This window comes from Hypanus sabinus, chromosome 5, assembly GCF_030144855.1.
Source record: "Hypanus sabinus isolate sHypSab1 chromosome 5, sHypSab1.hap1, whole genome shotgun sequence".
Classification (NCBI taxonomy): Eukaryota; Metazoa; Chordata; class Chondrichthyes; order Myliobatiformes; family Dasyatidae; genus Hypanus; species Hypanus sabinus.
In genome coordinates this window covers 91,438,501-91,461,378 of record NC_082710.1, presented here as the reverse complement: position 1 = coordinate 91,461,378, position 22,878 = coordinate 91,438,501, and the positions used below count along the sequence as shown (strand labels likewise).

General features: G+C 37.4%; 1 protein-coding gene across 1 annotated transcript in view; it reads left to right on the top strand.

Moving 5' to 3' along the window:
- The window catches only part of dars1 (aspartyl-tRNA synthetase 1), a 97,750-nt gene that overhangs the window by 36,197 nt on the left and 38,675 nt on the right, over positions 1-22,878 (top strand). The window contains exons 6-9 of the mRNA XM_059970233.1: positions 5,483-5,585; positions 13,797-13,899; positions 14,767-14,844; positions 18,153-18,212. Of these exons, the coding sequence (XP_059826216.1) occupies positions 5,483-5,585; positions 13,797-13,899; positions 14,767-14,844; positions 18,153-18,212 (344 nt within the window). The remainder of the gene's footprint in view (positions 1-5,482; positions 5,586-13,796; positions 13,900-14,766; positions 14,845-18,152; positions 18,213-22,878) is intronic.

Genomic DNA, 22,878 nt, shown 5'->3' with positions numbered 1-22,878 from the left:
ACCGGTGAAAAGAAAAAGAATTTTAACATATATTAAAAAAATGAAAACAGATATAGCTTTTTTACAAGAAACACATTTAACAGACAAAGAACATCAGAAATTAAAAAAAGACTGGGTTGGAAATGTTATTGCAGCTTTATTTAATTCAAAGGCGAGAGGAGTTGCAATTTTGGTTAATAAAAATTTACCAATTAAAATACAAAACGTATTAATTGATTTGGCGGGGAGATATGTAATTATACATTGTCAAATTTTTTCAGAACTATGGACTGTTATGAATATTTATGCACCAAATGAAAATGATGTAAAATTTATACAAGAGGTCTTTTTGAATTTGGCTAACACACATGACAAAATATTAATAGGTGGAGATTTTAACTTTTGTCTAGATCCAGTTTTAGATAGATAACAAAGGTTGTCACAAAATCAAAAGTAGCAAAATTAACTCTATCATTGATGAAAGACTTAAATTTGATTGATATATGGAGCAGAATTAATCCAAAAGAAAGAGATTATTCATTTTATTCAAATAGACATAAAACATATTCAAGGATAGATTTTTTCCTATTATCAACGAATATTCAAGATAGAGTGAAAAATATGGAATATAAAGTGAGAATATTGTCAGATCATTCTCCTTTGACAATGACAATGATAGATAAAGAGGAATCAATTTATAGATGGAGATTTAATTCAATATTGCTAAAACATCAAGATTTTTGTGATTTTATGGAAAAGCAGATTCAGTTCTTTTTAGATACAAATTCACATTCAGTTGATGATAAATTTATATTGTGGGAAGCAATGAAGGCATATTTGAGAGGTCAGATAATAAGTTATACTTCTAAAATTAAGAAGGAATATATGATAGAAATAGATCAATTGGGAAAAGGGATTACAAAATTAGAAAAAGAATCTCAAAGAAATATGACAAGAAAAACGAAGGCAACTTATTAATAAGAAGTTACAATATAATACACTTCAGACATATCGAACAGAAAAAGCAATTATGAAAACTAAACAGAGATATTATGAACTAGGTGAAAGATCACATAAGGCCCTTGCATGGCAGTTAAAAACAGACCAGACTTCTAAAACAATAAATGCAATTCGAACAAGAGTAAATAAAATTACTTATAAACCTTTAGAAATTAATGAAATTTTTAAGAATTTTTATTCTGAGTTGTATAAATCAGAATCACAAAATGATAATGTCAAGATAGAAAGGTTTTTATCACAAATAACTCTTCCAAAATTAAATACGGAAGAACAGAAGGGATTAGATATGCCTTTTACATTGAAAGAGGTCGAAGAAGCCCTAAGATCACTTCAAAGTAATAAATCTCCAGAAGATGGTTTTCCGCCTGAATTTTATAAAAAGTTTAAAGATTTATTAATTCCTCCTTTTATGGAGTTAATACATCAAGCGGAAAGAATCTTTATCGACAGCTATTTTAATAGTATTGCCAAAAAAAGATAGAGATCTTTTAAAGCCAGCATCATATAGACCTATTTCTTTATTAAACACTGATTATAAAATAATAGCAAAAATCTTATCTAACAGATTATCTAAATACTGACCAAAATTAGCACATACGGATCAAACAGGATTTATTAAAAATAGACAATCGGCAGACAATGTAACTTGGTTATTTAGTATAATTCATTTGGCGCAAAAGAGGGAGGAAATGAGTGTGGCAGTTGCTTTAGATGCAGAAAAAGCATTTGATAGATTGGAATAGGATTTTTTATTTAAGGTATTGGAAGAATATGGATTAGGAGTATCTTTTATAAAATGGATTAAAACCTTAAATACTAATCCCAAAGCTAAAGTAGTGACAAATGGTCAAATTTCAACACCATTTCAGTTAACAAGGTCAACTAGGCAAGGTTGTCCATTATCACCTGCTTTATTTGTGTTGGCGATAGAACCACTAATTAATTAGAACCACTGAATTAATTAGAATGGACCCAGATATTAAGGGTTTCAGAGTTAATCAGGAAGAGTACAAGATTAACTTATTTGCTGATGATGTTCTGCTTTATTTAACAAACCCATTGCACTCGTTGCGTAAATTATCCTATAGATTAGAAGAATATGGGAAAGTATCAGGTTATAAAATAAATTGGGAGAAAAGTTAAATTTTACCTCTTACTAAAGGAGATTATAGTCAATGTCGATTAATAACTCAATGTCGATGGCCAGCAAATGGTATAAAATATTTAGGTACAAGAGTTGATAATGATATAAAGAACTTATATAAATTAAATTACTTAACATTATTGAAAAAAATTCAAGAAGATCTTGATAAACGGATGGTATTACCAATAACATTAGTAGGTAGAGTAAATACCATAAAAATGAATATATTCCCTAGACTACAATACTTATTTCAATCACTACCAATACAACTACCCCAGAAGTTTCTTCAAGAGTTAAGTAAATATGTGAGGAAGTTTCTTTGGAAAGGTAAGATGTCAAGAATATCGTTGGAAAAATTGACATGGAAATTTGATCTAGGAGGGTTACAACTTCCAAATTTTAAGAATTATTATAAAGCAAATCAACTTAGATTTATTGCATCTTTTTTTGAGAAAGATAAACCGGCATGGGTTAGAATAGAACTAGATAAAATAGGAGAAAACGTACCAGAAGATTTTATATATAAATGGGAATCTAAATGGATACGGGAAAAGAAAGAATCTCCTATATTAAAACATTTGATTGATTTATGGAATAAGATAAATGTTGATGATGAGACAAAGAAATCTTTATTAGCAAAGAGATCTTTAATTCAAAATAGACATTCCTTTTACAATGGATAATCAACTTTTATATAATTGGTTTCAAAAAGGGATTAGATATATAGGAGATTGTTTTGAAGGAAGTATATTAATGTCATTTGATCAATTAAAGAATAAATATAAAGTATCAAAGAACACTCTTTTTTGTTACTTCCAATTAAGGGCTTATTTAAGAGAAAAAATAGGTCAAACAATGTTATTGCCGAAATCTAATGAAATAGAAACTTTAATTTAAAAAGGAAAGACTAAAAAATTTATTTCTTGTATGTATAGCTTGATTCAAAAACAGGCAATTAAACAAGGAGTCCATAAGTCAAGACAAAAATGGGAAAGTGACTTGCAAATTATGACAAATACAATAAATGTCCAGTTAAGATTAGTGCAATATAATTTTTTACATCAATTATATATTGCACCACAAAAAATAAATTAATTAAACCCAAATTTATCCGATCAGTGTTTCCGATGTAAACAAGAAATCAGTACTTTTTTACATTTTACTTGGTCTTGTTCTAAAATTCAACCTTTTTGGACAAATTTAAGAGTTTTATTGGAACACATCTTCCACATAATCCAATATGTTTATTAGGTGACATTGAAGGGATAAAACCAAAACCCAAATTGAATAAATATCAGAAAGAATTTATAAAAATTGCACTGGCAGTAAAGGCTATTGCAGTTACTTTGAAATCGGATGCATACTTAAGTATAGATGGTTGGAAGAATGAAATTTACAGCTGTATTCCGCTTGAAAAAATTACTTATAATTTAACAGATAAATATGAAACATTTTTGAAAATTTGGCGCCCTTATTTACAAAAGGCAGGATTAAATATATAGGTGCTCTGAAGATAAAATAATTGGTTATTTGTGGAAAGAAATAAATATATATACTAAAGTTATTAAGAACTCCATGGAGCATGTGGGGATCTTCCGATATCCAGGCACTCTTTTTTTCTTTCTTTCTTTCTTTTTTTTTCTATAGGGATGTTAGGGGGGAGGGGGGAAGGGTATTTTTTTTTACATATTTTCTTTTTCTTTCTGTAATTATTTGAAAACTCAATAAAAAAAAGTTTAAAAAAAAAAGAAGTCAGACAGTGTATTGGCCTTCATCAATTGTGGGATTGAGTTCAAGAGCCGAGAGGTAATGTTACAGCTATATAGGACCCAGGTCAGACCCCACCTGGAGTACTATGCTCAGTTCTGGTCACCTCACTACAGGAAGGATGTGGAAATTATAGAAAAGGTGCAGAGGAGATTTCCAAGGATGTTGCCTGGATTGGGGAGCTTGCCTGATGAGAATAGATTGAGTGAACTTGGCGTTTTCTCCTTGGAGCGACGGAGGATGAGAGGTGACCTGATAGAGGTGTACAAGGTGATGAGAGGCATTGATCATGTGGATAGTCAGAGACTTTTCCCCAGGGCTGGAATGGCTAGCACGAGCGGGCACAGTTTTAAGGAGCTTGGAAGTAGGTACGGAGAAGACGTCAAGTGTAAGTTTTTCATGCAAAGAGTGGTGAGTGCGTGGAATGGGCTGCTGGCGACGGTGGTGGAGGCAGATGCAATAAGATCTTTTATGAGACCCTTGGATAGGTACATGGAGCTTAGAAAAACCGAGGGCTGTGGGTAACCATAGGTAAGTTCTAAAGTAAGGACATGTTTGGCACAGTATTATGGGCCAAAGGGCCTCTATTGTGCTGTAAGTTTTCTATGTTTCTATTATGTAGACAATACAAATACTGAAGATCATTTCCAACCGAAGTAGTATTTAGGTCCTTGCTCATATTAGCAATAGAGTAATTCAGGGCAAATACATTAAACTTACCTATACAACTCCCTCACATTGATTTTATTATCTTGTAGAAAAGGGCAAAAATCTTCAGCAATTAATTCTGTATAATGATTTATAGGTAATCAAACATGTCCAGATTCATTTTTAACGGGTAAGGTTGAATTGGTCAAATGACCTTCCATATTCCTGTTTATCATGTATGCTGTCATTTAACTAATGAACGTCCTGCTGATAATCAGTCCAGTTTTTACAATAAGATTTTCTCTGCCATCTGTGTAGTTTTACATTACAGTGTAAATCTAGTAATTCTTGGTTGCTTTTGTTCCAGGATGTTACAGTGAAGGGTGTAAGAAATAGTTGTAGGCTCAACTGCCCCTTGAGCCTGTTCAGCCATACAATCAGCTCAGCACCCCCATCCTTGCCCAGTTTCATTTGAATCTCTTCATTCACAAAAATCTATTGATCCTAGACTTCAGTATAAACATTAACTTAGCATGCACATTTCTCTATTTAAGCACCTTTAGTAGATTGTCTTTGTTCATGAAGTTTACAGAGATATTACCTATGTGGCTAATTGATTTTTGGCAGTAGATTTTGGTTAAAATCATTTTCAGCAAGCTAGGAGTCAAAGATTATTTTGCCACAAAGTGAACAATTTGGAGTTAGTCTTTCTGGAAATTTTGACTAATTAATTTGGTCTGTGAGATTCTGATAGATAACCTTTTGATTTGATGTGTATAGATAGAAATGTTTTTCTGCACCTGTTTCTGTCCAGCTTTAAAGGAAAACTATGAATAACAAAAAGCTGTGACTAAGAAACAAAGAAATGTGTCAAGGGATCTTGTGTTATGTAGCACTCATTGCACACTATTTTTGTCTCCACAGGGAAGCAATGCTTTTTAGTTCTACGTCAGCAACAGTTTAACGTCCAAGGACTTGTAGCTGTGGGAGACCATGTGAGCAAACAGATGGTCAAATTTGCTGCGAAGTGAGTTCAGAATCGTATCCTGTTTGAAGTACAAATATGAGAAAGTACATTATAGGGTTACTTTGTTGGTATGGTTCTGATAAATTAGTGTACAGTTCTTAAATGCCATTGTTTTGATGTTCAAGCTGTAAAAGAATGTTCTAAGTTATAAAGATTATTGAAACCTAGTCCATTCTGAAAATTCAAACCATCTAAAGTTAATCTGGTATTTTCTGAAAAAATGTCCTCAGAATCAGGTTTAATATCACTGTCATATCTTATGAAATTTGTTGATATGTGACAGCAGTACATTGCAATACACAGTAAAATCTGTAATTTACAGTAATTTACATATTTAAAAAATTCAAATAAATGCAAAAAGAATAAAAAAGGATTAAAGTAGTGTTCATTGGTTCAATGTGCATTCAGAAATCAGTTGGCAGAGGAGAAGAAGCTGTTCCTGAATTGTTGTGTGTATGTCTTTAGGCTCCTGTACCTCCTCCCTGATGGTAGCAATAGGATGGTAGCATGTTCTAGGTGATAGGGGTCCATAATGACGGATGGCACCTTCTTCAGACATCACTCCGTAAAGATGTCCTGGATGCTAGGGAGACTAGAGCCCATGATGGAGCTGACTGAGTTCACAGCTTTCTACAGCTTTTCCTCATCCTGTGCAGTGCCCTCCACCCCTATACCAGATGGTGATGCAGCCAGATAGAATGTTGTCCTTGGTACATCTGTAGAAATCTGTGAGTTTCTTTGGTGATATATTAAATCTCCTCAAACTCCTAATGAAATATGGCTGTGCCGTGCCTTCTTTGTAGCTGCATCAGTATGCTGAGCCCAGGACAGACCCTTAGAAATGTTGACACCAAAAAGCTTGAAATTGTTCACCCCTTTCATTACTGATTGTTCAATGAGGACTGATGTGTGTGACTCCGTCTTACACTTCCTGAAGTCCACAGTCAATTTTTTGGTCTTACTCACATTGAATGCAAAGTTTTGCTGTGACGCTACTCAGCGAGCTGATCTATACGTCTTCCTGATCTATTCCTGTACATCTTCTCACTGCCATCTGAAATTCCTGATTGATGTAAACAAAATTATGAAGTCTGTAGATTGGATTGACAGACAACTCTACAAAGGGGGAAGGATTGCTTAGTAACACTACTTAAGGGATGGGAGAAGTAGAGGGAATTTGAGGAAGAAATTTTTCACCAACATGGTAGTTTCAATTGGGGAAACAGTGCCTGAAGTGGAGGTCCAAATTTTGTCTGGAGATGACCAAGACATAGATGGCTACATGCACAGTACCGGAATATGGATTTTGATGGTTTGCATGAATCTGGTGGACCTAAGAGCCTGTATATTCATGTTGTATGGCTCTCTGACAACAACCTGAAAGTGGAAACACAAGTAAATAGAGTGGTATAGAAGGCATTTGCTGTGCTAGTCTTCATCATTAGGGGCATAGTGTATAAGAGTCAGGAAGTCGTGTTGCTGTGATATGAAACTCAGTCAAGCTACAATTGATGTACTGTGTGCAGTACTGATCGCCACATTACAGAAAGGATGTGGAGACTTTGGAGAGGATGCAGAAGAGATTTACGAAGATGCTACCTGGATAAGAGGGCATTACCAATACCCTGTAATGTTGATTCCCCTATTTCTAGATGAGGAGCAAATTCACAAATTGGGGTACAAAGGGACTCCAGAGTCCTCGTGTAGGATTCCCTAAATGTTAACTTGCAGGTTGAATCAGTAGTAAGGAAGGCAAGTGCAATTTTTAGCATTCATTTCAGGAGCATTGGAATATAAAGGCAAGGATGTAATTCTAACATTTTATAAGGCAGTGGTCAGACCACATTTGGAATATTGTGAACAGTTTTGAGCCTCATACCTAAGAAAGGATATGCTGGAATTGGAGAAGGTTTGCAGTGTTTAAACTGCCCTAGTTTTACTTCCCAAAATATATTGCTTTGCACTTGTTTGTGTTGTAGTCCATCTGCCATTCGTTTGCCCACTTTCCCAGTTGGTCTAAATCCTGTGGCAACCCTTAGACAAACTTCACCATGTGACCGATCACATGCGTCCAGTCTGAAAAGCAAACTTACACTGTCACTCTGACCCCTGTGGCTAGAAAAATTACAATCTTATCACATCAAATCTCCCCACATTCCCCTGTCCCTCTCACCATTGGTTTTTCCCTCCCTCAGCTGCTTTCACTACTCTCTGCTGCTCTGTCTGACTGCCTCCAAATCTATCCTTTATGACTGAGGTTGCTGGCTAGTCTGCCAATGTTTTCCCTCAAAGGCTGGTGATTAGTTATCGATCTAAACGAATATGAGCAAGAATTAGTCAATATTTTTTCCCCTGCATTCAGTGATTTGGTGATTGTGACTATGCAACTATTTATCAGAGTATGACCATTGAAATTTTGGAATTCTACTTGTATACTTATTTGAAGAAATTGAAGGTTAAAGATAAAGGAAAAAAAACGAGTTTAGCACTGTTTTAGATAACTCTTTCAAGAAATTTGTTCATTTTAGGATTCATTTGAAATATGTGCTTGTCTATATTAATGTAGTGTTAAAATATACTTTGAATCAAATTCTAAAGACCTAATTTTTAAATTATTTCAAATTTTCTTAGATTTTTAGCCATTTTTTCTTCAAGAACCAACATCTGATTGTGCAATTGTTCGGCTGTTGTGTTTAAAATAGATATCCTGGCGGATGTTTTTGTAAGGGTGATTACAGGTTGCAGGTCATTAATGGGCTTTGTAAACTTACGTGATTACTCTACTGCCGTCTTCTTTCACAGCTGTCTCAGCTTGATTGTGTTAAACTGATACGCCTGGTCTAACAGGCGAGACAGGAAGTTCATTTGCACCTGCCACGGTTCAAAATGTTGTTACCCTTCACAGTACTTTTGTGTGGGAGTGTGATCACAGATTCAACTGGAGGATGCTAGTTAGCAAAATATGTCTATATCCTTATTATATATGCACTGCCTGCTCATGCAAATGTGTATTGATTTCATATTTTCTTAATTATAATCCTAATAATTTTTAAATTTTCTTTCAATATAAAAATTTTTATGATTGTAGCTATTTCTAGTAGGACTCATTGCGTAAACACTAACTTTTATGTGTAGTTTGGTAGCGACAGTGACACGCACAAAATGCTGGAGAAGCTCAGCAGGTCAAGCAGCATCTATGGAAAACAGTAAACAGACAATGTTTCGGGCTGAAGCCCTTTATCAGAACTTGTTTTAGTTAGCTTTTCGAAACCATCTAGGATATTGAGGGTGTATTGTAGCCATAGAACATAAGAGCAGGGAGGTTTTGGTGAAAGTGTATACATTTGGAGTTAAAATACAACTTGAGCACTAGGGAAAAAAGTCTACAGTAAAGTAACCACAGATAATAAGTTAATATTACAATACCATACTATAGGAAAGATGTGATTGTACTGGAAAGAATGCAGAGATGGGGTGAACAGAATGGGATAATACAAATTACAAGGAAATCTAGAAGAATCTGGGCCTGTTGATTTTGAACAGGCTTATTAAGGGAAATTGACCTGTAGTGTATAAAATGTGAAGGACCCAGACAGGCATATGTCTTTTATCAGAGGGCTCAGAAACCAAGGAGCATAGAGTAACTGATGGAAGGATTAGATGAGAGATGTGGAAATATTTTTTTCACTGAGGGTGCTGGCAATCCACAATTCATTGCCTGAAATGCTTAAAGGCACTGGCCTGCATTTATTTAGAGATACTGCACAGAGAAGACCCTTCTGGCCCTTTGAGCCATGCCAGTAACCCCAATTTAGTCCTAGTGTATTCATGGGACGATTGACAGTGACCAATTCATCTACTAACTGGTATGTCTTTGGACTGTGGTGAAAAACCGGAGCACCCAGAGGAAACCCACATGGTCGTGGAGCGGAGAGAGCATACAAACTCCTCTGTGATTCACCAGAATTGAACTCCGCCCTGACCTGTGATGACGTTGCACTAACTGATATGCTACCGTAGTGCTGGATGGTACCAATAGGCTGTTTCAGTTCCTTTTGACAAGCAAGGACGTGATGGTGCTGAAATTAGGAAAGTTAATGAATTTTGATGTTTATTGCTAACGGATAAAGTATATCAAAATCAAGGGTTTTGGTGAACCTGTATGTAGAATACTGCATATAACAGTGATCTTTTTGTTTGGAAGGATGTAATTATGTTGGAAGTAGGATGGAAAAGATTTACTAGACTAATATATGAATGGATAGCTTGTCCATTGAGAAAAGGTTAAATGGACCAGGCTTGTATTGGCTGGAGTTAGCAAGCTTGATTGAAACAAGGGTCTTGATAAGGGTGATTGATATAGAGAGACTATATCCTTGTGTGGGAGAATCTAGGGAAAGAAGTGTTGTCTATTTAAGACAAATGAGGTGAAGCAAAGGAAGTGAAAGTTTACCGTTGTTTAGATGGGAATGCAGAGTTGGGTTACTGTCAGCTCAATATGATCTTTTTAACAGACATGAGAGACCAAATGAACAAGGCTGCAAAGACACAGCACTTTAGGCCATTGTGTCTGTACTGACTATGATCCCAATTTAAATTGTTCATCTGTCTGCATGTGGTCGATACTTCTCACTTCCCTGTCTGATCATGTGCTTGTCTAAATGCCTCTTAAGCATTTCTGTATTATTATATCTGGTTCCACTGCCTCTACTGGCAGTGCATTTTAGGCACCTTCCACTCAATGTCAAAAGCTTACCACGTTAATCTCCTTTAAACTTACCCCGTCTCATTCGGGGGGGGGGGGGGGGGGGGAGGTAAACTTTCTACCCTGTTTGCCTCTTATAATGTCAATCAAGTTGCTTCCCAGCCTCCAATCCTCAAGAGAAAGCAATTCATGTTTGTCCAATTTTTCCTTGTAGCTAATGCACCCCATCCCAAGAAACATCGTGGTTAACCTCTTCTGCACTGTCTTCAAAGCATCCATATCCTTCCTATAGTGTGGCAATCAGAACTGCACATGATATTCCAAATGTAGTCTAACCAAAGTTTTATACAATTGCAACGTGACTTCCTGACATGTACACTCAATATTCTGACCGATGAAGACATGTACGCCAAGCACTTTCTTTACACCTTACTTACCGCATAGAGAGAGCTATAGACCTGCACCCCAATCTCCCGCTGTGGAGGCTCCTTCTATTTTGGTGTTGCACTTCCATATAGTTGAAAATGGAGATATTGTTAGTTGAATGAAGATGTTTGTGGAGCCTGCTCCTGCACTGAGTCATTTAATTGTCCACCACCGTTGAAAGTGGCAGCATCTGATTTGTTATGGATGTCTATTGTATGCTGTTTGTGTTGTCTTGTACTGTAGCTTCACCAGGTTGATCCCTCATGCTGAGGTGTATCTGTTGCTGCTCCTGCACTCTTCATTGGAACCAGGGTTGCTCTGCTGGTTTGTTGGTGATAGTAGAGTTGGGCATGTGTTACAGGATATGCTTGAATAAATTCCGCTGCTGATGACCTACAATGCTTTACGCAACCCTAGCCCTAGACTTCTAGATTTATTTAGTGTGAAGGTAGTATGATAATATACAGTACGATGAAGTGTATTTTCACTGTGAAAACAGGATTTGGTCTCCACAAAGGCTATGGGGATCACTCACACTGGTGCTGTCATAGACAGAAGTGTTTGTCTTAAGCACATTAGTTGTTCTTAGTCCTTGTTTATTTGCAGTTTTTTTTTTTTTGCTAATACTATTGTTTTTCTGAATCTCAGGATAGTATATAGTAACATACACATGCTTTCAAAATAAATTTACGTTGAACTTCAGTGAAGAAAATATCAAGTTAGTTTTCCCATTTTGTTGATACCCTTTTCATCAGCCGCACCTCCAATTAGCATCAAATGTCTTTTAACACCAGGCCAACATGGTCAGTCATGATGCCACTTAATTATTCTTGGTAATGGGCATTGGGATCCCTTCCTCACCCCACTCGCTCTGTCCTGTCCCATCCCACCCAGCTAGCTCTCCTAGAATATTTTCCTTGCTTTTGCTGCTCTTGGTGCTTATTTCAAAGTTGAGTTTATTTCCTTAAGTACATGTGTGTACAGATACAATAAAAAGCTTATTTGCAGTATATCACAGCCACATCCTCAGATACACAACAATCATAAGGAAAACTATTTCAACAAGAAAGAACACATTTATGACAAATCAAACAAAGTCACAGTGTTGCTATGTTGAGGTGGTAATGAGGCTTATACAGGTTGCTTGGAGATCCAAATGAAAGGAAATAGCTGTTCTTGAATCTGGTGGTGTGGGACCTGAGCTTTTGTACTTCCTGCCCAATGGTAGCTGCAAGAAGATGGCATGGCCTGGATAATGGGGATCTTCAATGATAGATCTTTCCTTTTTGAGGCAGCGCCTCATGTAGTTACTTCCAGTGGTGGGGAGAAATGTGCTAGTGATGTAGTGGCTGAGTCCACTACTCTCTGCAGCTTTTGGTGTTACTCCGCATTTCAGATTGTCGTACCAGGATATAGTGTAATCAGTCAAAGTACTTTCAACAGTACATCTGTAGAAGATTAAAAGTGTTTGGTGACATAATGAGACTCCACCTTCTATGAAAGTGAAGGTACTGGTGCACCTTCCTTGTGATTACATCCACGTGCACTTCAGTTCATGAAGTGTCACCAAGTGGTGTTCTACATGGAATAAAATGAATTCCTCAGCTATTGAAGAATGATTGGTGGTAATTAGCAAAAGGATACCTTGCCCAAGCAGAATCAGAATCCGATTATCACAATCGTGTGTCATGAAACAATGCAATACATGACAGTATAGAAAGAAAGTAAATAAATTTCAGTAAATTTATTTATGCATAATAGATTGAAAATGGTGCTGAAACAGAAGTAATATATATTTTAAAAAAGTGAGGTAGTGTTCAATAGCCATTTAGAAATTGCATGACAGAGGAGAAGAAGCTGTTCCTGAATCATTGAGTGTGTGCACTCAGGCTTCTGTACCTCCTTCCTGATGGTAACAATGAGAAGAGGACATGCCCTGGGTGATGGGGGTCCTTAAAAATGAACATCGCCTTTCTGAGGCACCATTCCTTGAAGATGTGTCAATACTACGGAAGCTGGTACCCAAGGTGGAGCTGACTAATTTTACAACTTTCTGTAGCTTCTTTCAGTTCTGTACAGTAGACCCACCTATACCAGGTAGTGATGCAGCCTGTCAGAATGCCCTCCATGGTACAATATAGAAGCATAGCATGATACTATGATATCCAGCATTGTTATTGAAAACTTCCAGGGAAGTTTCCTCCTGACTCTTGTGTTGTTGCCTCTGTTGGGTCCGTCCTGCTGGTGAAATAGGACCTAGCCACGGATGGATTTGAAGGTGTTTGGTATATTTAGTGTAAGGTAGGATTTGTGAGTATGACTATGTGGGCTTTTGCTGATGACAGCTTACCAGTTTTGGCACAAGCCCCCAGATGTTAGTAAGGAGGGGTTTTTTTTAGTTTTGACAGATCAGGTTTTACCATTGTCTTTTGCACTGCTTGAGTCACTTGCAAGTAATCCATCCAGTTCTGTTTTCTTGTGGCTTTCGAGCTTTGTCCCAGTTTGGATGAAAAAATTTTCATTCCACTGACAAAACCTAAGTGGGCCCAAGAAGAGCTAATGATATTCCCAATAATTAACAGTTGGCTTCACAAGTATGTGGATCCACAAATAGTTAATAGTTGAAAATTACTTAATTTGCTTTCTCTTTTCTCTTAATTATTCCATGGCAGTGATGTCACTAACCCTAATGCTTTTGTTGGTATAACCTATGTGTGCATTCTTTTGTGTACACAGTCACTTCCTCTCTGTTCATCCATCCTGCGATACTACATGCACAACTTTGCCACTGGCTGTCTCAGATCCACAGGTTATTCCACAATGTTGTGATTGTAAAATGAACAATGCAGGAAGGAATGCTTATTTGGAAAAAAAGTGCAAAAGTATCTGAAGTAAAGATTGATTAGATCATTTTAATATGCTTGAATGACAAGAAATGTATGCATACCATTGTCTGATTTTTTGCATTTGGTTAGTCATAATCTGGCACGGAAATATTTCAAATATTTTGTAAAGCTGTCTTTCATAAAACAACTTATAGTTTGGAAATACTTACTTATTTCATACTATTTTATGTGTAGCATTAGCAAAGAGAGTATTGTGGATGTGGAAGGTTATGTTCGGAAGGTGGACCAGAAAATAGAGAGCTGTTCCCAGCGTGATGTTGAGCTCCATATTGTCAAAGTAAGTAGCTTCTAAAGCTGTAGCATGTGTTATATACGCTGAGTTAACTGCTGAATAATAATGCAGCTTGATGTGGTCATGACCTTAAAAATACATTCTTTGATGATTTTTTTGTTATTTCCTTAAACATCCAAATAACAATTCAGTGAAAAGCGGGCAGCATCTATGATAAGTGAAATAATTAATAATTGTCATGCAAGTTCATTGACCTGCATATTGGCTTGTCAAGAAGCGAAGGTATGGGAACTATTTGAGCTGTCCTTGTGTTATTAACTGTAGTAGAAGGGAAATCACAAGTAAAGAACACATCTGTGGAAAGTCTACTCCTTGGTGTAGATATGAAGGAGACAGGGAGACTAGAAGAATGCAATAGAATCATTGCAGGAAGTAGATTTGGAGAAAGTATACTCAGGATGCCTGTGTTAGTCTGTAAGTTTGTAATGGATATTTGGCGCAATATGTCCCAGAAATAAGGAGATACAGAAAGAAAAGGACACAAAGAATGTATGAGGAAATTTTGGAGTTCTGCATGAATATAGGCAAAAACAGCATTACAATCATCAATATATTGTAAAATGTTTTGAGGTAGGGATCCAAACTGGACCTCAAATAAGACTTTAATGTGCTCTTTTAATTATTCTACATTGAACCAAGCATCCCAGTGTTTTCTGTATTGCTTTAAAAAATCTATGCTAGTTAATGTTCTGCTTTCTATGATATATATTTGGGAACCACATGTCTACTTAAAGTACAAATTCAATTTGCTACACCTGAGATCTTTCAGTTGTAAAGTTATTCCAATGAATGGTTTTGTCCACCCTGTCATGTTGTTACTATCCTAATAATTATGGCATCATTTGCTTTCAGATCTTTGTTGTAAGTGCAGCTGAGCCACGCCTACCTTTGCAGCTGGATGACGCAATAAGACCCGAGGCAGGTGATGAGGTGAGTTAGATAATTTCAGTGCTGTATTTTTAGCATTCTTTACTTTGTTTCAATGTTGTTCAAAGCATAACAAATACATTGCATATAGATTAAAATGTCAAACTCTATTAGTTCCTTCAGTAGTTTGTTAGATTTAATTGTTTGAACAGAACTGAATGCCTACAAAAATTAATGCAGACAGATCATATCACTGGTGTAAAAATCATGGAATGTATACTTCACATCCCCTCTATTTAGTCAAGATGTATAAACTTACACAAGTTGCAGACGGATGTTTTCAGTCAATCATTACCGAATTCATAGTTGATGTAAAGTATTTCAATTCATTGTTCAAAATTGCTGATCAGTTCATCCATTCATATCTTCCTAGAGTCTGAAATTTCAGTTTTATCTTCCTCTTGGCCTTTTCATTGTTTTATTGAAGCATTAGTTACAGTATTATGCTTTAGTGTGTTGTGCCATTGTCATATTTACATATCCCGGGATACCTCTCTGAAATGGTAAATTTATTCCAAATGTTAATAGTAAAAGATAACCAATGTGATCCTACTTTTCAGCACATCCATACAGCTTGACATTTAAGTACTCTTTAAATGTAATGAGTTTGTATCATACTTTCAGGCAAATATTTCCAGACCCCAATGTTTTATGGGAAAACCAAATTGTTTCCTGCTTTCTCCAATCATTCCATCAATTACTTTAAACCATTACCTCTGTTTCTCAGAACCCTGCTAATGAAAATACTTTTTATTCTGCGCAGCACCCTTATAATTGTAAACATTTGAATTGCTTCTCCTCAGTTTACTCTACTTCATGAAAATCTATTCCAAAAAAAACGTTCTTAACTTTTCCTCAAACCTGCAATTTTCGGGTACTGATAGCATCCATCTATTTTTTTTTCTGTGCTCTTCCCAGCACAATTCTATCTTTTATCTGAAAATGAAGAAGATAAGAAAATGGTAGAAATCTTAGTGTAAGAGCAGCCATGACTCCTGGAAGGCTGACTACTTGTATTTCTCTCCACAGACTTGTCTAGTTTATTAAGCATTCAATTTTTGGTTCAGTTTTCTGTAACAACTTCAACCTCCATTTTACAACTTTTGCTCTTGTGTGTTTTCTCTCTATCTACAAGCATTAATCAATCAATCAATCTATATTCAAAAAGTTCAAGGTGAATTTATTATTGAAGTACATATATGTCACCATATACATCCCTGAGATTCATTTTCTTGCAGGCATATTCAATAAATCCAATATCCATAATAGAATCAATGAGAGACTGCACCAACAGGGTGGACAATCAGTGTCAAAAGACCACAAACTATGCAAATACAAAAAGAAAGGGGAAAAAATGAGATAATAATAAATAAGCAATACATATTGAAGACATGAGATGAAGAGTCCTTAAAAGTGAGTCCATTGGTTGTGGGCAAATGATGATGTGTGAAGTTATTCCCCCACTGATTCAGGAGCCTGATGGATGAAGAGTAATAACTGTTCCTGAGCCTGGTGGTGCAAGTCCTGAAGTTCTTGTACCCTCTTCCTGATAGCAGCAGTGAGAAGTGGACATGGCCTTGGTGGTGGGGGTCCCCGATGATGGATGCTGCTTTCCTGCAAGAGTGCTCTGTGCACGTGTGCTTATTGGTGGGGAGGGATGCACTGGGCAATATCCACTACTTTTTGTAGGATTTTCCATTCAAAGGCATTGAAATTTCCATACCAGTTTGTGATGCAACCAGTCCTCTATAGAAGTTTGTCAGAATGTTAGGCGTCATGCCAAATCTTCACAAATTCTTAAGGAACTAGAGGCATTGCTGTGCTTTCTTTGTAATCGCACTTGCATATTGTGCCTCTGAAATAATACCAAGGGATTTAAAGTTGTTGACTTTTTCCATCTTCAGTTGGCTGATGGACCTCCAGTTTCCTCCTCTTGAAGTCAATTATCAACTCCTTGGTCTTGTTGACAATGAGTAAGAGGCTAGTGTTGTGGCACCACTCAGCCATATTTTCAATCTCCTTCCTATATGCTGATTCACCACCACCTTTAATTCGACCTGCTACAGTGGTGTCATCAGCAAACTTAAATATGGCATTGGAGCTCTACTTAGCCATACGGTCGTATGTGTAAAGCTAGTAGAGCATGGGTATAAGCACACAGCCTTCTGGTGGCAGATAGATTAAGGTTTCACCATGGCAACCCTGACCTCACCCTTTCACACCCAAAAATATCTTAATGCGGTAATATAATTTAAAGTCTTCACCCAGATAAGATACAACAAACACGAGGAAATCTGCAGATGCTGGAATAAGATAGTTCAGTTGTTCTCACGGAGATTGACACTATTAATTAGGATTTGTTCTAATATTAGATCCTTGAGGAGCAAATTAAATTGGGCATTATTTTTAATTGTATTTTACCTGTAAATTTAAGATGAATACATTTTTGAACAGTTATGATTTACTGCTTTTATAACGGCTCTATTTGGTGTGTTAATTTTGACTTTATGTGAAAATTGAAGGTGATGATGACAGCTAATTCTCAGAGAATTGGCAAGGAAGCTTATTAAAGATAGATATTTATTGCCTGCTGGAAGAGTACTTCAAAGAATTCCTCAATTGAACCTCCATTCTCCAATAATGTTACAAGCAATTCTTCACTGATATATAAATGAAAATTAGTTTTGGAGCTCCAGATAAAATTATGTTGATTATTAATGCTTATTGATGTCTTCAAGTATTTTTTATTGAAAAATAAAAATATTCCTCTCCATAAATAATGAAGACAAATGAAGGCCTGTGGGGCAGTCTATCTAGTGAGCTGGAGAAGCTTAATTTAAACTCTTAAAAATGCAGCTGTATGTGGTCAATTTAAAAAAAACTTAAAACGTTGATATATTTAAGATAAGGGCATTGTATATTACAGAACTCTGATAAGATGCAGATTGTTGTTGAAACAATAATAGCTTTTCCTGCTTGCCATATTAAATGCAGGAAATAGATTAGATGATTCCTTGGTCATTATTATTGTCCTGTTTATGCACTGAACTAATGACAGGTCTTTGATCATAACTCTAATACTAATCAATTCATTTCAATGGGTAACAACAGGAAGGTCAACATCAATAGCTTTCGTCAAACTTTAACAAATAGGGGTTGGCCAAATTTTGCATGTTAATTTACAGATTTTGTTGTGTAGTTTTTAAATATTGGGACTAGGGAGAAAGAATTATCCATCTCTAAAGGTATAAGATCAAGCTACTAGTATTCAATGTTGATTGTTTGATATATGTTCTAATTTTTCTATAAAGGAAGGACGGGCCACTGTCAACCAAGATACAAGACTTGATAATCGAATAATTGATCTAAGGGTAAGCTACATTGTGCATTGTTCACCAGCCTTCTTAACATTTGCTTCATCATTAATAATCCATGGTCTTTATTGCTGCATTTAATTTCAGTTGCCTATCATTTGTCCAGGTTTCTTCTTCACCACATTGGTCCTTATCATGGAACATGACTTGCGTAATTGAGTTGAGCTCCTCCCATTTGTGCTTCCTTCCACCATATAACCAATTTTACAAATTTCACTCTTGTCCAGATTTTCACATTAGTCCTCTTTTCATATTTCTTTTGTCATATGTTGAAGTAATCCAGTAATTGTTGTTATAGAATCCCCATATAACTGATGCAGCCAGTAAATCAGTGTAAAGTTAACTTGCTTGTCATGGAATGCTTACAGGTATGAATTTTCCCAGTTATCTGCCTGATTGATTGGGATTGGTTTATTATTGTTGCAAACTCAGAGGTGCAGTGAAAAGCTGTTTTGTATATCACTTCACAGTACATTGAGGTAATTCATCAATAGATGCAGAATAAAGCTAAACAGCTATGGAGCGAAGTGGATTATAAGGTCAAGAGTCCATCTTATTTATCTGCCCGGGGAGTTTTCTGCCATCATCCTGGTAGCAATATACATTAAACCTGAGGCCAATGTCAGTAGCTGGAGCTGAGTACCGTGATCAGCAGCTAGGATACAGTATACCTTCCCTGTCATTGCAGGGGATTTCAACCAAGCCAGCTTGAAGAAGTCTGAACAGCTACTACGATCATATCACCTTGATACCAGAGAAGTCAATACACTTGACCACCAGTGGGTTATACCACCATCAGGAATGCTTACAGTGCCACCCTGTGCCCACAGTTTGGAAAGTCCGATCACCTGGCTGTACTTTTACACCCAGCATATAGGCAGAGATTGAAGACTGCAGCACCAGTGGTGAGGACCAAGAAGGTATGGTCAAGGGAGGTGGAGGAACACTTACAGGACTGCTTTGAGTCAGTTTTCTGGACAATATTGAGGGGCTCATCTTCGAGCCTGAATGAATACACACAATTGTCACTGACTTCTTCAAAACCTGTGTGGGTGAATGTGTGCATACCAGACATACCCAAACCAAAAGGTGTGGATGCATCAGGTGATTCGTAGTCTGCTGAGGACTAGATACGTGGCATTCAAAACCAGTAATCCAGAACTATGTAAGAAGTGCAGGTACGACCTACAGAAGGCTAATAGCGATAAAAGCAATTCCAATTGAAGTTAAAAGCTGAATCAGATGCACATTGTTGGCAGAATCTTAGATAGAGTGAAGAGGGCGTACAGGCATGAGATATACCTGCTAGCTGAGTGGTGTCGCAGCAACATGAGTAAGACTAAAGAGCTGATTGTGGACTTCAGCAAGGGTAAGAGTGGCCTAATGGATAAGTAATCGGACTAGTAATCTGAAGGTCACTGGTTCGAGCCTCAGCCGAGGCAGCATGTTTGTGTCCTTGAGCAAGGCACTTAACAACACCGGTGCCAAGCTCCTAGTGCCCTTCCCTTGGACAACATCGGTGGGTGGCAACTGCCGGTCTCCCATAGAACCCTGCCCAAGTCTGCGGCCTGGAAACCTTCCAAGGTGCAAATCTATGGTCTCACGAGGCTAACAGATACCTATAAAGATGCTTTACTCCCACCTTTTATGCACACTTTGAAAGGGGGAATATGTGTATATCCCTGCAGCATCTGGCGACCCTGCAAACTCTTTCGGAGGCCAATGTCTGAGTGTCTTTCAAAAAGGTGAATCCTCGCAAGACGTCAAGCCCTGATGATGTACGGACTCGATCGGGCTCTATAAACCCTACTGATGGGAGTGCTCAAGGACATCTTTAAACTTCTACTGCTACAGCTGAAAGTTCCCACCTGCTTCAAAATTGTGACAATCATACCAGTGCCCAAGATGAACAGGGTGAGCTGCCTCAATGACTATCATCCAGTGGCACTCTCATCTGCTGTGATGACGTACTTTGAGAGGTTGGTCACTGCCAGAATCAACTCCTGCCAAAGCAAGGACCTGGACCCACTGCAATTTGCCTATCGTCACAGTAGGTCTACAATGGATGCAATCTCACTGTCTCTCCACCAGGCCTTGGATCACCTGGATAATAGCAATACCTATGCTGTTGTTTATTGATTACAACTCAGCATTCAACACAGTCATACCCTCAGTTCTAATCAGCAAGCTCCAAAGCCTGCATATCTGTACCTCACTCTGCAACTGAATCCTTAACTTCCTCATGGGAGACCACTGTCATTGCAGATTGGAAATACCATCTCCTCTTCACCGACAATCAACACTGGTGCACCTCAAGGATGCATGTTGAGCCCACTACTCTGCTCTATTTACTCGCACAGTTGTGTGGCTAGGCACAGCTTAAAGGCCATCTATAAATTTGCCAATGACACAAGTATTATTGTCAGAATTTCAGATGATACAGGAGCGAGATAGACCAGGTGGTTGAGTAGTGTTGTAACACCAACCTTACACTCAACGTCAGTAGGACCAAGAAATTGATGGTGGACTTCAGGAAGGAAATGTTGAAAGAATACACACCAGTCCTCATCAAGGGAAAGGAAAGGGTGAGCAGTTTCAAGTTCCAGGGTATCAACATCACTGAAGATCTTTCCTGGGTCCAACATATTACAAAAAGACACAACAGTGGCAATATTGCATTAGGAGTTTCAGGAAACTTGATAGTCATCAAAGACTTTCAAATTTCTACAGATGTACCGTGGAGAACATTCTAACTGGCTTTATCACCATTTATGGAAGGGCCACTGCACAGGATTGGAAAAAAACTGCAGATAGTTGTAAACTCAGCTAGCCTCATCATGAGCACTAGCCTCCCAAACATTGAGGACATCTTAAAAAAGTGATGCCTCCAACAGGTAGCAACCACCATTAAGGACCTCCATCATCCAGGACAAGCCCTCTTCTCATTGGTGCCATCAGTGAAGAGGTACAGGAGCCTGAAGGCACACACTCAAATGTGTCAGAAACAGCTTCTTCCTTTCTGTGATCAGATTTCGGAATGGACGATGAACCCATGAACGCTACCTCACTATTTTTCCCTCTCTTTTTGCATTGCTTATTTAATATATCTATTTACTTATCTATCGTCATTTATAGTGGGTTTTTTTTTTAATCATGTTGCAATGTACTGCTGCTGCAAAATAACAAATTTCACAACATGCCAGTGACGTTAAACCTGATTCTGATTATTGTTATAAGAAACCAATCAGGGTAGAAGCTATCCTTAAGCCTGGTGGTAAATGATTTCTGGCTTTTATATCTACTACCTGGTGCAAGAGGGAAGAAGAAAGAATATTCAGGATGGGTGGGGCTTTTGATTGTAGTGTCTGCCTTACAGTGGTAGCAAGGAGTGTAGACGGAGTTCATGGAGGGGATGCTTGTTTCTCTGATGTGTTGAACTGTGGCCACGGGTAGAGGAGTTACCACACTAAGCCATGATGCATCGAGGTAGGATTCTCAAACAGTGCCTCGACTATCTGACGACTTCTAAGGAGCAAAATCTGCAAGATGCTCATAGTGTGAGCAGTACAGTTAACTGGAGATACTTTTAGCGTCTCTCAAATTAAGAAAAAAACACCAGGGCTGCTCTGATTACAATGGCCAGAAACTCCACGAACTGATTCATCACAAATGCAGGCTATTTTTGGGTTGGTACCTACAAGTAGCTTCCGGGTGCCTATAAGGTTTTCTTGCCGTAAGGCCAAGGTCCACCAAAACATTCACCTAGGGAAAACAGATGGTGGTTGGAAAGAGTTAAGGAGATTTAGCAACTTGCTACTAGTCTCAATGTATAGATCCTTTACTGTTGTCAATACTATATGAAACCCAAACAATCCAGGTCCACCTGGCTGAAACACAAGAGGGGGGCTTATTCAAGACAGACAGTCAGTACCAGCTGGAAGAAACACTTTAAAGAACTTCTCAGCTGAGACTCCATCCTCCAATAATGTTATAAACAATTCTTCACTGAGATTTGGATGAAAATTAGTTTGGAACTCCAATAAAATTATTGTATGTTGATTATCAATGCTCAGACAAGCCATCCAATTGACCATAAAGCACTTTCTGTATCATCTGTGGCAGAATCTGTGGATTTAATAGTAGCTATGATTGCTATGTGCTTCCAGAGGCTCTTCTTTAGGTCAAATGATTTTATTTAGTTATTTAGTGATAATGAACGTCTTTGGACTGTGGGAGGAAACTGGAGCACCCAGGGAAAACCCACACATTTCATGGAAGGGATGTCAAAACTCCTTACAGAATGGCGCCAAAATTGAACTCTGAACTGTGGAATGCCCTGAGCTGTAATAGTATCACGATAACTACTACACTACTGTGGCATCCAATTGTCAGCAGATTAATTGATCAGTAGTGGGAGGACAGAATTTACCAGAACAAAAGTTGTTTGCTACATTTTTCCCAGCCTTCAGCTGAAGGAAATTGCTCTATATCAAGAATAGATGTTCCAGAGACTGCCTTTGTGACAGTAAGATGGTGTTGAGATTGTAAGCATTCGCATATACATGAATGATATTTAGAGAGTGGTGTGGTGTGTATTTTCACTTCCAAAAGGCTTTTGATGACATGCTACTAACAAGATTTTCAAGAATTGGAATGGACAGTA